At 33.2% G+C, this 15,001-nt stretch overlaps 1 protein-coding gene across 1 annotated transcript in view; it reads left to right on the forward strand.

Moving 5' to 3' along the window:
* The window catches only part of DMXL1 (Dmx-like 1), a 151,266-nt gene that overhangs the window by 89,805 nt on the left and 46,460 nt on the right, over nucleotides 1-15,001 (forward strand). Inside the window, exons 28-30 of the mRNA XM_008580049.1 lie at nucleotides 370-497; nucleotides 1,025-1,273; nucleotides 10,931-11,097. Of these exons, the coding sequence (XP_008578271.1) occupies nucleotides 370-497; nucleotides 1,025-1,273; nucleotides 10,931-11,097 (544 nt within the window). The remainder of the gene's footprint in view (nucleotides 1-369; nucleotides 498-1,024; nucleotides 1,274-10,930; nucleotides 11,098-15,001) is intronic.

Raw genomic sequence — 15,001 nt, forward strand, 5'->3', positions numbered from 1 at the left:
TAGGGTAGGGCGGGGGGGGGTGGTGGTGTTTCTGGCCAGTACAGGGATCCAGATAACCTTGTTTTAAAGTCCTGTATATAAGTTTTCTACTTGTGGTCCATAGTGATTTAATTTTCTCATTTCTATTTATTCTATGTCTTTGACTAAATAAATATACTTAAAACCTCCCCCATGTCTTTTAGAAAATATGTATATTTACACTTGAATATTTTAATACAATACTAGACTATAGAGTACACTACTTAGATGTAATAACTGTATAATAAATAAACAAAAATTTGTATTAAGGTACCCTAGAAATTATATCTAAAACATGGAAACATTACATGTGAAATTATCACAGATTTAGATATTGTTTTCTTCTCTTAGTTCATTTCAAACAAATCAGTTTACCGGAATGGTGTATCAGACAGTACTGCTTCCTCATCGACATTCTTTGAAAACAGGAAGCTTAGTTGAAGCAATAACTCCTAATACATCACCAGCTCAATGGCCAGGTATAAATATTTTACATATGTCTGAATTTTTTCTTAGCCTTATTAAAAGTCTCAGTCAGATGAGTAATAAGATTTGGTTTGGTTTGCCACATGATAATTATTGTAAAATATTGCTAGGATTGATACCAGTTCAGTACCAGATATTCATAACAAATTATGCAGTTACTTAATATTAATATATCCTTGTCCTTATACTAAAATAAGTCATTTTCATAGGGATAGCAGGGGAGAGATTTTTTGTTTTGTTATATCACTTTTAATAATTTTGCTCTTGTTTTAATAGAAAAATAAATTTATGTCAATGAAATTTTATCTAGGAGATTTGAGTCATATTGCAGATTTTTAGTGTTTCTCTGAATTGAACAAATAGTTCAATTATTGTGCATTAACTGTAATAACTGGTCTATAAATCTAGGGAAGAAAAAATTTAATCCTGATATAATATGTTTTTTCAAAAATTAGAAAAAATATAGTTAATTAAAAAAAAACTTATTGTCAGTGGCAGCTGTGTTTGTGATTTGTCCTAGGAATAACTAGTCTAATTCGACTTTTGAATTCTTCTGGTGAAGAAGCCCAGTCAGGGCTTACAATTTTGCTCTGTGAGATTCTCACAGCAGTGTATCTTAGTCTGTTCATCCATGGCCTGGCAACACATTCTAGTAATGAACTATTTCGGATTGTGGCCCATCCTTTAAATGAAAAAATGTGGTCTGCTGTATTTGGTGGAGGTGCACATGTTCCCAGCAAAGAACAGACACACTCAAAAACTTTACCGGGTAAGTTTTTAATCTTTTAAAGAAAATTTTAAGTCTGAAGCTTTATTCATCTGAATGGTAGCTTTCTTAAATGTAATTACATTTTAATTTAGTCACAGAAAAGTCTTGTTACAGACCATTTAAAGCGTAAACAAATAGTTTTATGGTGAAAAATGCAATATGAAAGTTTCTGGTGCAGTTTTCAGTCTTTAAGATACTCCTGCACCAGTGATTAGAACTATCTAATATAATTTTATTAAATCTTTTACTATTGAAGTTTTCATTTGTTTTGAAATACACTGTAATAATGGTTTTTGTTCTATCCCAAATACAGATTCTCTCTTCTTTCTTTGGCAGGAAGGCACTTTGCTATGCCTAGTCCCCACCAGGTAGTGGTATTCTCCATGGAATGTGTGGGCTTTTCCAAAGCTCTTTCAGCCATCAGTTCTCATAGCCCTCCCAGTCTTGCAGGCAAGATATTAGCTTTAGAAATAGGCTTTTTACAATTCAGCTTGCTTTGTGTTGTTTCACAGGGGTTTGGGTACAGTGGGCCAGTTTTATTTTGTTTGGCACTTTTAGAAAATTGAGAAATTTCCTTTAATCAAGCCATATTTTTGATTTAAAACAATGATTAGCAGTTTAGAAAACTATCTCTGCTGTTTTATCCTGCTTTTAAATTCTCTGTTTTTGGCATTTTCTATTCCTTAGACTTTAATATTTTTAAGTGTGTAAAAATAAAACAATGTCAGTGCTAATCATAGAAAGTCAGACTATGGCTTGAAATGACTGGAAAAATATTTCAAATGAGTCTGCTTTATGATTTGCATATTATGATTCTGGCCATTAGAGTTTTTGGATTTCTAAGTGTTTATAATACCCTGAAAAGTAAATATTTTAAATAATTATGTTCCGTCTTCAAAACTCTAATGTTAAAACTGTGTATACTCTATTTATTTAAAGATTGAAATAGTGAACTTTTTTGAAAAGACTCTTTATGATGCTTTTTGCTTTTCTGTTTTCGTGATTTATTAGCCCATATATAATGATCTTGGTTTTCCAGTTTTAGAGGTTATGGTGAATAGATTTAGGGATTAATATATAGTACCTGAACACTTGTTTTCATTGAATTTACATTGAATAAATAAAAAAATTTAAATGCTTTTCAAAAAACGAGCCATATGTATACATTTAAGAGAGAAGCCCAGCAAGATTCTTTATTTCATTATGAATTTTAATCTGCTTGCTCCCTACCATCTATACTGAACATATACATGTACATATATGTGTGCATGGGGGCTTGAATATATATGTATTAGGAGGTCAGGCACTATGTGGTGGGGGATATGAGAAGATAAGAAAAACTAATTTGGCTTCATTATTTAGGAGAAAATTATTGTCAAAATCTACACTATGATTAATGAATATTCTTTGAATGAAGCTATATTAAAAGAAAGCTAGAGAAGTGATTATCTTATTAAAATATTTTTAAAAATACTAATAGCAGTGTTGGCATGCATTATGCTTCCCAAAAGCAGTTTCTGTTAAGCTGTGGCCCTGCATTATTGTACAACAAAAAATTGTGGTGGCCTAGCTTCCTGTTAATTGAAACTTTTTCTTAATTGAAACTCTTGGTGGGAGAGGGGTCCCTTCCCCTCTCCCACCAAGAAAAAACAGGCAAGGATTCAGTCCTTTATATTCAATACTTATAATAAGGCAAATTCAATTTATAACTTTGAGTAAAGGTCAATCAGCTTTTTCCATAAATGGCCAAATACAGTGTAATGTAGGCTTTGAAGACCCTTTGGTATTTTACTTCTATTAAGTTCTGCTCTTGTAGCATAAAAGCAGCCATCAACAATATGTAAATAAGTGAGTGTGGCCGTGTTCCAATAAAATATTATTTATAAAAATAGATCATAATTTGCCAGTCCTTGCTTGAGAGATAGAAGCAGTTATTGCTTCACTTGGAACAGAATATTCCCTGTTAGAGGAATTTCATGTTTTATTTTTATTTTCTTATTATTTTGGTAGCTGGCTGGTGCAGGGATCTGAATCCTTGACCTTTGTGTTATAACACTACTTTCTAAATAGCTGAGCTAACCAGCCAGCCCAAATTTTGTGTTTTAATAACAACTAAAGTTATTGTTTTGGGGCATGGTCATCACATTGAGTCTCTTATAAGTATTTGGCCTACCCATAAAATAGTATTTGTGAAATAGGATAAGTGGCGTCAGAGGGATAATTTATAATCTTCCCTGCCATGGCTCCTAACTTCCTTGAACAAGTAAGTCCAGGGACTGATTTAGTTTTGGCTACTATAAGTTCCTGAAAATGTACAAGAACAACATGGCTTCTCCTGAAACTTAATACTATCTACCTGATACTCATCTGCCTACCACACTTGGCTTACTACTCTAATCACTGTTTTATCTCTCTGATCCTTGCCTTTCACCATAAATTAAACTTATTTCTTTGTACCTTTCCTCTTTATGAACTTCAAATTTCAGATTAAAATTTATCTTAGTAACCAAATTTACCTTTGATGAATAAAATATTAGATATTTAAATTTTCCAGATATCACTTTTCTGGTTTTTAAAGAGTTATTTCCTGTGCTTAATTTTTTTTGTATGGATTTAAAAAAAGGAACAGACTAATTTAATATGAAATTTGCCTTGGAGTATGTATTCAACTTGAGACATCTGAGCTCAAAGATAAACTCTCACAGACTAAAGGGAATAAGATTTATAGCTCTGAGTTTAATATTAAATAAATAATTGGTGAATTAATTCTGGCCCTGTTTTAATATGTTCTGAGAAAAAATTATTTGGTAAGACTCTGATCTTATTACTGTGAAATCTTTAAAAGGGTTAAATTCTTGTTAAGGAAAGTCCACATATCTGTAAAAAAATGAAAAGTAATTCTTAACAGCCATCAGTTCTCAGTTCCAACTGTTTCCACTAAGTAAAATATGTAAAGAACGTTAATCAAAGTCCAGGTTTATCCTTGTTTTTTCACTCAGATTTAGTTGTTGTTTGTAGGCATAAATACCATTACATAAATTATTTTTTAAGTACCATCATAAACTGTACCCCACTACTTACTATATCCCAAATAATCAAAAATAAACATAGTAACCTCAAATCGTTTGTATCTATATGTTTAACCTCTTGGATTGGGACATGGTAGCCAAGTAATAAAGAATACTTAAAATGTCTTGCTCACTTAGTGGTAGGGCTAGATGTAGTTAAATTCAGGTAATATGGTGCTCATCTGTTTTTGAGAACCCAGCAATTATTATGAATACAAACAATTATGGAAGTAACTGAAGGGAGTACTTAGAGAAAACATGAATGATGTGATTTGTCACAGAAGAGTATATCCCTGAATCATGAAGCCAAAGGCCTGCTGGTTCCAAAGCTGATCTAGTTTGAAAAGGAACAGGTAGAAAGAGAGAGAAAGAGAGAGAAGAGAAAGAAGTGAAGACAGTAGACATTGAAGGCAGTAGTGGTAATTAGAAGAAACAGTCCTGTGAAGCAGATCCACTGAAAACTAGAGAGAGAAAATCTGAGAACAGAATATCAACCAAGACAATGGACTAAGCAGTGGTGGCTTTCAATATGAAGTAAAGTTCTGAAATCTCAGTTTTTGAAGGTATTATTATATTGTTCTGAAAGCATACCAGCTAAAGCAGCACAGCAGCCTGCTAACTTTTAGGCATTGAAGGTAAGCAGCCCTGCATGTCTGGATTACTGCTAAACATAATCATTATGTCCCAGGAGTCAAACTACATTAATATTCAATACACATTGTTGACCAAGGGAATAAAATAATGTGTTTTTGAAAAGTTGATCTGAATAATGTGTTTTAGAAAAGTTGGTCAAAATTAATATATATATTTAAATTTTTAGCTTTTAAATTTGGCCAAATGAAAACTGACAATTAGAATATTTCATTTTCCTGACAAACTAACCAATGTCAAACTATTGTATATTGAAGATAAAATACATGTTTAGAACTCTTACATATCTGTTTGCTAAAAAGTTTTTATAAGCTTAGTACTATGAGAGGAATTTGAAAGACACTTGTTTTCCTTGTTCTGGTATAAATTCTAATTTTAATTTTTTTTCCTTTTTGTCTTTTTTACTGACCGGTAAGGGATCGCAACCCTCGGTGTCGCGCCCGTACCGGGGACCGGCAACGGGATCGCAACCCTCGGTGTTGCGCCCGCACCGCGCTCAGCCAGTGAGCGGGAACCGGTCTCCACATGGGATCCGAACCCTTGGCGGGAGCGCCTCTGCACTCCCAAGCGGCGCACTCTCCAGTGTGCCACCGGGCCGGCCCTAATTTTAATTTTCTTTGCAATAATGGTCTCATGAATTAAATTATACTTCTGTATGTCTGTTATATACTTAATGTACTAATTCTTTTAGTGACAATATTTAAACATAACTTAAGCTTTGTAATTTGAGAAAATGATAGGTGATTTTATTAGACTCCAGCTTGTCAGGTCAGAATTCTTTAAAAAAATGTTAGTGTACATAAATTAGTAATTTAATTTTTAATCAAACTTAATTTTCTTTGTGAAGTCCACATCATATATTATTGAAGAAGTAGATTTTTATAATAAACTAAAACTAGTGCAGGTATATGTTCATGAGTTCTGAATTATTTCATTGTTATGGTTAATTTTTAGAGTATTAGCTAAGCAATAGCAATTGTCCAAAAATTACTCTTTTTTTGCCAACAGTTAGAAATCCATACTTTTGCTTTTTATTGTGTATTATAAAGCAAAAAATTTTTTCTTTTAAGAATTTTAATTTTATTTTTTGATAATTGCAATTATAAGAATTATGAATTTTCTATCTTTATCTTAATAAATTTATAATAATAATTTGTTTGATTGAGGAATGAATTTAAAATGAATATTTTTGTGATAAGCATGTCATATGTCTTTTAGTATGAGGCTACTAATGATTCCAGACATTTTGAAGTGTATTTTGGGCATTTTATTATTTGTGCTAAATACCAAATATAAAATCCAGATATGTTGCTTTTTCCTATAAAATTTGTATCAAAAAAGTTCTGTATTCAGTATTGAGTGATTATCACATGTCATTCCAATTGTTCCTTTAGCAAAATAGCAAAATTTCTTGACCAGAAAAGGTAAGACTTGAGCATATTTAAAATATAAAATGAAATCAGCTTTTAAAAATAGAATTGAATATGCCAAACACTTTTATCTAGTGATTTATTATAAAGAACTTTTTAAAGGCTGGTGAACCTTGAAATAATTAATTTTCCTGAGGAAGGGAGTACATTTTTTGTTAGTCATAGACTTTATGTTGCAGACCATATAACATAATTTTAATTTAAAGTTTGAAAAGTTCTGTTCACTCATTTTATAAATTACTGGGGAAGGCAAATTCTTATATAATAAGGGGAGAGAAAGCATAGAAGATAAAAGAAACCCTCCGAGAAATGCACGTGTATAAATTTTTACAGATAATTATTCTTTTATTTCATTGCTAAGACTTAATGACAAAGGAAGAAACTAACCTTATAAGAAATGTTTATTAGTCCATTTCTGTTGCTTATAACAAAATACCTGGAACCGGGTAATTTGTAAAGAAAATGAAATTTATTGCTTACAGTTTTGGAGGCTGGGAAGTCTAAAGTCCAGGGAACACGTTTGGTGAGGGCTTTGGTGATAGTGACTGTGACCCAGGGGTCTCACATGGCAGAAAACGGCAAAGTGGAGAGAGAGAGACTCTCATGTGCTCTCCTTCTAAAACCCTCAGAACCACACCCATGACCACCATTTTTAATCCATTCACTATGACATGGTCCTAAAGTCTAATCACCTCTTCAAGGCTCCACCTTTCAATTACCATAATAGGATTTCCCACCCTCAACAGTACCAGTGGGAATTAAGCTTCTAATATATGAACTTTGGCGGACACAATTCAGTCAGTCCACAGCAAAATGGAACATCTCATTTCTCTGACCTAGACTCCCTCATTCAGTATTTCTATGTACCTCACTGAGACTAACTAAGCCTGTGCTCTCTCTCTCTCTCCAAACCTATTTCCTAATATTTCTTGTAGTTTTAAGTCCTTCAGTAAATGGCTTTTAATGTATTTCCTCCATTCTGATTTTTTTTATGATAAAAAGCAACTCATATAAAACTTAACCATGTAAACCATGTTTAAGTGTACAATTCAATAGTGTTAAGTTTATTCACATTGTTGTGAAAAAGATCACCAGAACCTTTTCATCTTGTAGATGTGCAGCTGTACCTGTTAAACAACTCTCCCTTTTCCCCTTCCCACAACCTGTGGTAACCACCATTCTACTTTCCATTTTCAGAAATTTGACTACTTTAGATACCTCATATAAGTAGAATTATAGTGTTTGTCTTTTTGTGACTGTTCTATTTGACTTAGCCTAATGTCCTCAGAGTTCATCCTTGTTGTAGCATATGGCAGAATTTCCTTCCTTTTTAAGGCTGAAATACTTCATTATGCATATTATATACTCTATTCAAATTTTCATTAAGTTTGATGAGTTTGAGCTGAAATATTATAGACAGAACCAGATTGTGGCATTCAGAGTTCTACTTAATAGAACCTGAAAACCCTTGAAAAGTAAGAACCAGGTCTCAAAAGAAACCCTGAAAATTAAGTAGTTCTCTAAGGCAGTGATCTCCTGACTTTTGATTACATAACCTATCCACAAAACATGCTTGAGCAAATCCCCAATATATGTATATTTGTGTATACTATGCTGATCCAGATATTAAACATTGTTAGAGTTTATTTTCTTCCCTTATCACTGCTCTCCTTCGCCTCCACTTCCCTCCTTCCCTCTCCTTTCCTTTCCCTGTGCCCCTTTGTCTCTCCTTCTTACCCCTGTTCTATTCCCCTTCCCGCCCACACCTTTCCACTTATGTCTCTTCTTCCTCTACTTCACCCACTTGCCTTCTCTTTCTTCCCTCTCCTCTTACTTTTTAAAAATAAATCTAAACAGAAGTAGTAGTATTTTTCCTTCCATATTCCAGTGAATCATTTTGCATACCAACTACCTTGGAGACTGCCTTGCTCTGTGTTTTGGAAACAAATCACTACTTTCTATTAAGATATTCATCAATTTATTTTTATAGATATTTATGGAGCAGGTGCGAGGTATTGTGCAAGGTAATGATCTCAAGAAGACCCTGAGGATCAAATAATCTTTTCTAAAATCCAGGAAGTATTATCTGTCAGACTTCTTTTTTTTTTAATATCGTTAATTTTTTTCCTTGAGGATTAAGAAGTACCTTCAATTAATTGTTTCTTTAATCTTTTCCTTTTTGGAATCTTTGAAGTTTACTTGTAAAATCATGTTTTATGTTTTATTTTGAAGATTTTTTTCATACTTGTGTTCACATACATTTGTTTTTCTTATACTTTTTCCCTCAAATATCCCTGATGATCAAAGAAAAGTGAATATGTATATATACCTCTTTGAGACTGGGACTTAGGCTGAATTGGCTTGATGAAAGCAAGAAATAGATTTGAAATTTCTAGTATCTTTAAATTATATGATTTTTATCTTTTGCATATCTGTATTTCTTTCAACATAAAATGCTTTAAGACATCAGTTAAATAATTTATTTTCTCCCCTCTGCCTAAATTTTGGGGCTAAATTTGAAGGTCCAGGATGATGTGCCTCCTGAAATTTCATGTACTGTCTGGCACACTCACAAATAGCTCCATGGATAGGTGTGCCTTAGATTGAGAAGCAGAGAATGAGATGGTTCTGTGGTTACTTTAAGTTCAGTTTTTAAAGAAATCACATTTAAATCTAGGTTCAAAATATTAATTTCATCGTGTCTGATTTAAAATCATAAACTGAAAAAATAAATGTTATCTTAATAGCCTTCCTCTTCTTATATTTTAATTTTAATCACAGTAATATATGTGAGTGGTAACAAACCTAGTAGTACAGAAGATCTTATCGTAAGAAGCAACGTTGCTGGCTAGTTAGCTCAGTTTGTTAAACCACTGATCGTAACACCAGGATCTGGGATTCAGTCTCTGTACCACATTGCCTCTTAATCATTTCTTCTTTTTTTTTGTTTTGAGTTCTTTTGGGAGTTAATTTTACAATTCTAAGAAAACCACAATGTAGAATTTCCTCCCATTGTGGTTAATTTCTTATTTTTGTGTCATTGTCTGGATTCACAGACTATTTTCAAATGTTTTCTCTTTTTAAAGACACTCATGTTTTGCTATTAAAACTATTTCTTAAATGACATAGCAGTCTTGGCAAAATATATTAATTCAGAATTGTTTGTAAATTTTATTTTTCTAGATTCCCTATGGTTCTGTGTTCACATGCCTTCTAATAACTTAAAAACAAAAAAGCAAGACAGTACTGTTAAAGCCAAATGATAAATTTATCTGAAAACTTAGTATTAATTTTTTGAGAAGTAAGAAATACCTTTATAGTCTAAATTTTTCTCTTCATGAGAATTTGGCAAAATTGTTAAGTTTTAGAATGTGTGCTAATGTATGGAACAGATATATTGGAAACTTGGTTGCTGATTATCAAATGTCAAGAACAAAGAAAAAAATATGCATTTAATCTGATAGCTACTTTAAAAATCATTTGAAAGATTAATAATCATACCACTTTTTAGTAATCTCTCAGAACAGTAACTTTGTTCATCTTTCCTTTTTTTTTTGAAATAACCAAATCACTTTGTTAAATTCAGCTTGTCTATGGCTTGTTATAATGCATGCGCATGCTGTGTCTGCTGAGTAGCTTCAAACAATAAAACAAAATTGTATTACAGCACAAATATTTACATTCCTTTGAAAGGTAAGTAAAATCTCATAGGAACCATTGAAGGAGAATATTGGTGTGCTTTAATGCAAAATTATTTGCCTATTAGATCATGTCTATGTCTGCAAGATCCTTGATTCTCTACTGGTGATTTGCATCTTGTGACTTAGTGTTGATTAAAGATTTATGTAACTTTTTTTACACTAATGTGTTTAGTATTCTTAGATAAAATACTAAGAGAATACTGACTTAACTGTAGAGTATTCAAAAAGTAAAACAATAAAGATTGCATTTTTTTCTTTCTTGTTTGTAATTCCATTGACTAGAAAATTCCATCTCTGAGCAATTTCCAAAAGTTTGAAGCAGTTTAATAGTATGGTACATAATTTTTAAAATATTTTTTAATGAAAAATGTAGTTTTATATGTAGATATAAGACCAAATGATTACTGAAGAATCTCAGAAGCGAGTTGTTGCCTGTAATTAACATTGATATTCCATGATATGATTAAAAATAGAAAGTAAAAGGATGTAGGAAATTTCCTGCCATGTTCCTAGCTAAATTGTGGGTAGATTTACAAGCAGATATTACATCCTTTTATCCTACATATACAATAGATAATTCAGCATTCAGGGAGTAAGGGACAAGTTGAGGTAAAAGCAGAGGTTGCTTTACAAAGTGATTTTTGTCTCACTTCCCCTAGTTTCTTACCTGTTCTATTCTTTCATAATTTTAATCTTATGTTTACTTATTTTTAGTTAACCTTAGGTCTTATGTAAAGACAGGAAATAAGTAAATGAAAACAGTACTTACTTTGATAACATTTTATTTTCTTCTTGTTTTTTCACTAGTTGAAGAAGGAGAAAAGCAGAACAAACGTTTTAGGCCATCAAAAATGTCTTGCAAAGAATCTGCCCCACTGACCTCTTCCTCACCACCAGTAAGCCAGGAGTCACTGACAGTCAAAGAGAAGTTCATCCCACCTGAGCTCAGTATCTGGGACTACTTCATAGCCAAGGTAATATAAATGCTATCCAGATCAATATTTCCTAGTCAAATAGAAATTAGGGTATTTAAAATAAATATAATTGTTTGTGCTTCTGAATATTTGCCTACAGTGGTTTAAAAATTTTTCATTTGTATCAGACTACATTCCAAAAAAAATGTACCCTGAAATATTTGACCATATTTCCAAACAGTTTTTAAAGCAGTTTTTGATAAATTATGACTTCTGCATTTAAAAAAACAAAGTTCAGAAATAAGATAAAGAGAGAATTTGGTTAACACCTTAACATTAATGTATTTGGTAGTGGTTAAGGAATCAAGATTACCAAGAGTCAAAATGCTCTGGTCATCTGACATCCATACTTATTCCTTTTTATACTACAGGCAGTCCTACATTGTTCTGATATGCACAAATTTCAATTACCAGAGTTTAGTTAAATAATATCATTCCCTCAACAACATGGTTCAAATTTAAAATACCACATTATATTAAATGTGAGTAATTGCTAGCTCTTTGTTCCACAAGTCACTTTGTAAATAACAGATGTACTTCATGATCAGTGACCAATCACATCAATTCTTTCAGTTTGTCAGTGATTGATCATTTAGCATCTGTTATTCAGTTCACATGCAGACAACAAAGCTCGTACTAGTTTTGCTTTCTTGTCTGCCATGATAAACCCATGTTATATTTTACAAAATTGGATAATCAAAAGAAGGAATTGACCAACTAAGATGAAAGTGAAGCAAAAAAATGAAAAGTGATAGGTACAGAGAGTGAAATTCATATTGAACATAAATGCTAGTAGATGGTTATAGAAACAAATACCTAACTGTGGGAATGTTGACGTTGCTGACATTTGAAAGACTCTAGATGGGCAGCCAGAGGAATTTAGTGCAGGTGAACTTATGAACATAAATGTAGAGAACAATTGTAAGGAAAGGATGAAGATTCTCTAGAGATAGTAACCTTGGCAAAAAACTTTAAAGAGACTCACAATATTGAAAGTACAAAGGATAAAATGCTGGAAGCTGATACAAACTTAGTAGTATGGCAATTTGTTAAGGCATAGAAAAGATGCTTACTTCATATCCTAAGTTATAGAGTTGGAAGAAGAAGGCAAGCACTATTCAGACTACTCTTGACAATTTTTTTTTACAAAGAAATAAAACATTTTAATTCTTAATATTTCTAATATTTTAATTACAATATACTAAGTAAATGTTTTACTATTTAAAAAAATTTCTGTACATTTATTGCTGACAATAAGAATGTTTTTAGTGTTTTGACAAATATACTTTTTCAAGCCTATATGACTTTTTTTTTATCGAAACATAATTGATTGTACATATCTGTGGGATAAAGCATTGAATATCAATACATGTGTGCAACGAATGTTTTTAGTGTTTTGACAAATATACTTTTTCAAGCCTATATGACTTTTTTTTTATTGAAACATAATTGATTGTACATATCTGTGGGATAAAGCATTGAATATCAATACATGTGTGCAAGATGTGATACTCAAATCAGGGTAATTAGTATATTCAACATTACACAAAGTAGTCATGTTTTGTGGCCCTTTTCCAATTTCTCACTAACCACCTCCTCACCCTTCGCCTCTGGTGTCCTCAGATCTGTTCTCTCCTCTTGACAAATATTTTTAAAGGTCACAGAACATTTGAAATTTTTCCCATTGATTATTAAGATTGTTTTATATGGTTTCTGCTTGCATTGTCATTTTTACAGTCCTGCACTACTGTGCAAAGCAAGGACTGCCTATGTATATCTTCTGTTTTTCATATGATTAGCCAAATCCCTCACATTCTTAACTTCTGGATGCTCTCTTTACTTCCTTGCATTAATATTGACATCTAACTACTGTATTCTCTGGTGATACAGATCTGTTAAGCTGTGGTTTTATACTATATGCTTCAAGGGTAATGAAGTGAGATTGTGTCTCTTTGTTCCTCACTGCCTTTTGCAAAGTCATTTGTTCATTCAACAAATGTTTATTAATAAGTACTTCATTTATCTGAGAATGTCTTTATTTTATTTTACCTTCATTTTTGAAGTATAGTTTTGCTGGATATAGGTTTGTTGGTTAGCCAGGCCTTTTTTCTTTGTTTTGTTCCTGGATCTTTTTGTTAAGTTTCTGGCTGGTTTACCCTTGATCCCTATCAGTTAGGCTAGTTGAGATGTTAGCCTTCCCTAATTGTGTGCTACTGAGATCTGTATGGTTTTTGATAATGCCCACGGGAATTTTAAAGACAGCCCCTTCTGGCAGGACATCAGAACTGTTAGTCCTCACAGCCTGTCCTGCTGGCCCTGGTAGAACTTCTGCACCACAGAGTGTGGGGCCACATGGGTATAGCTTCTGGCCAAAATGCCAGATTCTCACTGTTTTACCCAGATTCGGTAGATTTTCTTAAATGAATACTTCTTTATGCGTTATATGCATTTGGTCAATTTCCAGTGATTGTTTTTGACAAGTTAGCTCAATTTTGTTGTTGCTTTTTAGGGAGATGACCTACCAAGCTCCTAACTTAGCTGTTCCTGAAGTTCCACCCTTCCTGCTGTGTTTCTTTATTGAACTTCTCTAGATCCAAGATTTTACAGCTCTTTTTTTTTTTAACTTTCCACATCTCCTCTTCCATCTTATTCTCATTCTTACTCGATGCTCTCACCTCATAAGTCACTGAGAAAAATAGAATCAGACAAAACTCTTTTATTATCCTGTCATAAAGCTATAACCCAATCTACATTTGCTCCCACCTTATTCTTCCCTCCTGTTATAATGGAAGAAAAGTCCTTTCTATCAAAGACTTTTTCTTCCAGTTCTATTCCGAATCCCATCCTCACTTTTCTTCTCTAGTTTCTTTCTCTCTAGTGCTTTTCTCATTAGGATAGAAATGTGCTCTAGTGTCTCATTCCAAACCCCTGCTTTGACCCCAAAACTTTTTCCAGCTACTATCCCATTTCTCTGCTCCCTATTCTCATTTAACTTTTCAAGACTGTGATGCACATTTTCTTTCTACTGCCTTATTTCCCTTTCATACTTACTCATTGTATGAGGATACTTCTGACCCAGTTACCCCACTGAAATTGTTCTTGTTGAGATTCAGGTGATATCCATGTGAAATATGACTGAAACTTTTTTATCATTGTGTTATCTGACCTCTTAGCAATATTCAGCAGACTTGACCACTCCCTTCTTGGAATGCTTTTTTCTCTCCTTTTCTCTTCATTCCAATCTCACTTAGTTTTTTTGTTTGTTTGTTTGTTTGTCTGTTTTTTGCCTAGGCTTACTGTTTATTTCTTCATAGTCTCCTTTTTTCATCTTTCCTCTTCTGCCTGATGGATGACTCTTGGTCTTCTTTAAGATTTGGGCTTTCGATATTTATTTTCCACTATACCTCCCCTCTTATACCCAAAGTCCTTCTGTTTTAGTGAATGGCATTTTTACCCTTATAGTTACTCAAGCCAGAAACCCAGGAATCTTTCTTTTTTCCTTACATTTCTTCACTCTCTATATTTATCAGCAAATCTGTCAGTGCTTTCTCCAAAACGTACCTTGAATCTGCTATTTATCTCCAACTTTATCACTAACACCTATGTCCAGGCTGCCATATCTTGGCCTTAGTTACTGATGTCTTCATTTCTACTCTTACTATTTGACTTTTCTCTCATAAGAGAGTAGTCATGGTGATATTCTTAAAATATAAATCTCAGGGCCGGCCCGGTGGCGCACTGCTACAGTGCGCCGCTTAGGAGTGTGGTGGCGCTCCCGCCGAGGGTTCGGATCCCACATACAGACCGGTTCCCGCTCACTGGCTGAGCGAGGTGTGGGCGCAGCACCAAGGGTTGCGATCCCGTTGCCGGTCCCGGTCCGGTACGGGCGCGACACTGAGGGTTG

This window comes from Galeopterus variegatus, unplaced genomic scaffold, assembly GCF_000696425.1.
Source record: "Galeopterus variegatus unplaced genomic scaffold, G_variegatus-3.0.2 Scaffold2007, whole genome shotgun sequence".
Taxonomy (NCBI): Eukaryota; Metazoa; Chordata; class Mammalia; order Dermoptera; family Cynocephalidae; genus Galeopterus; species Galeopterus variegatus.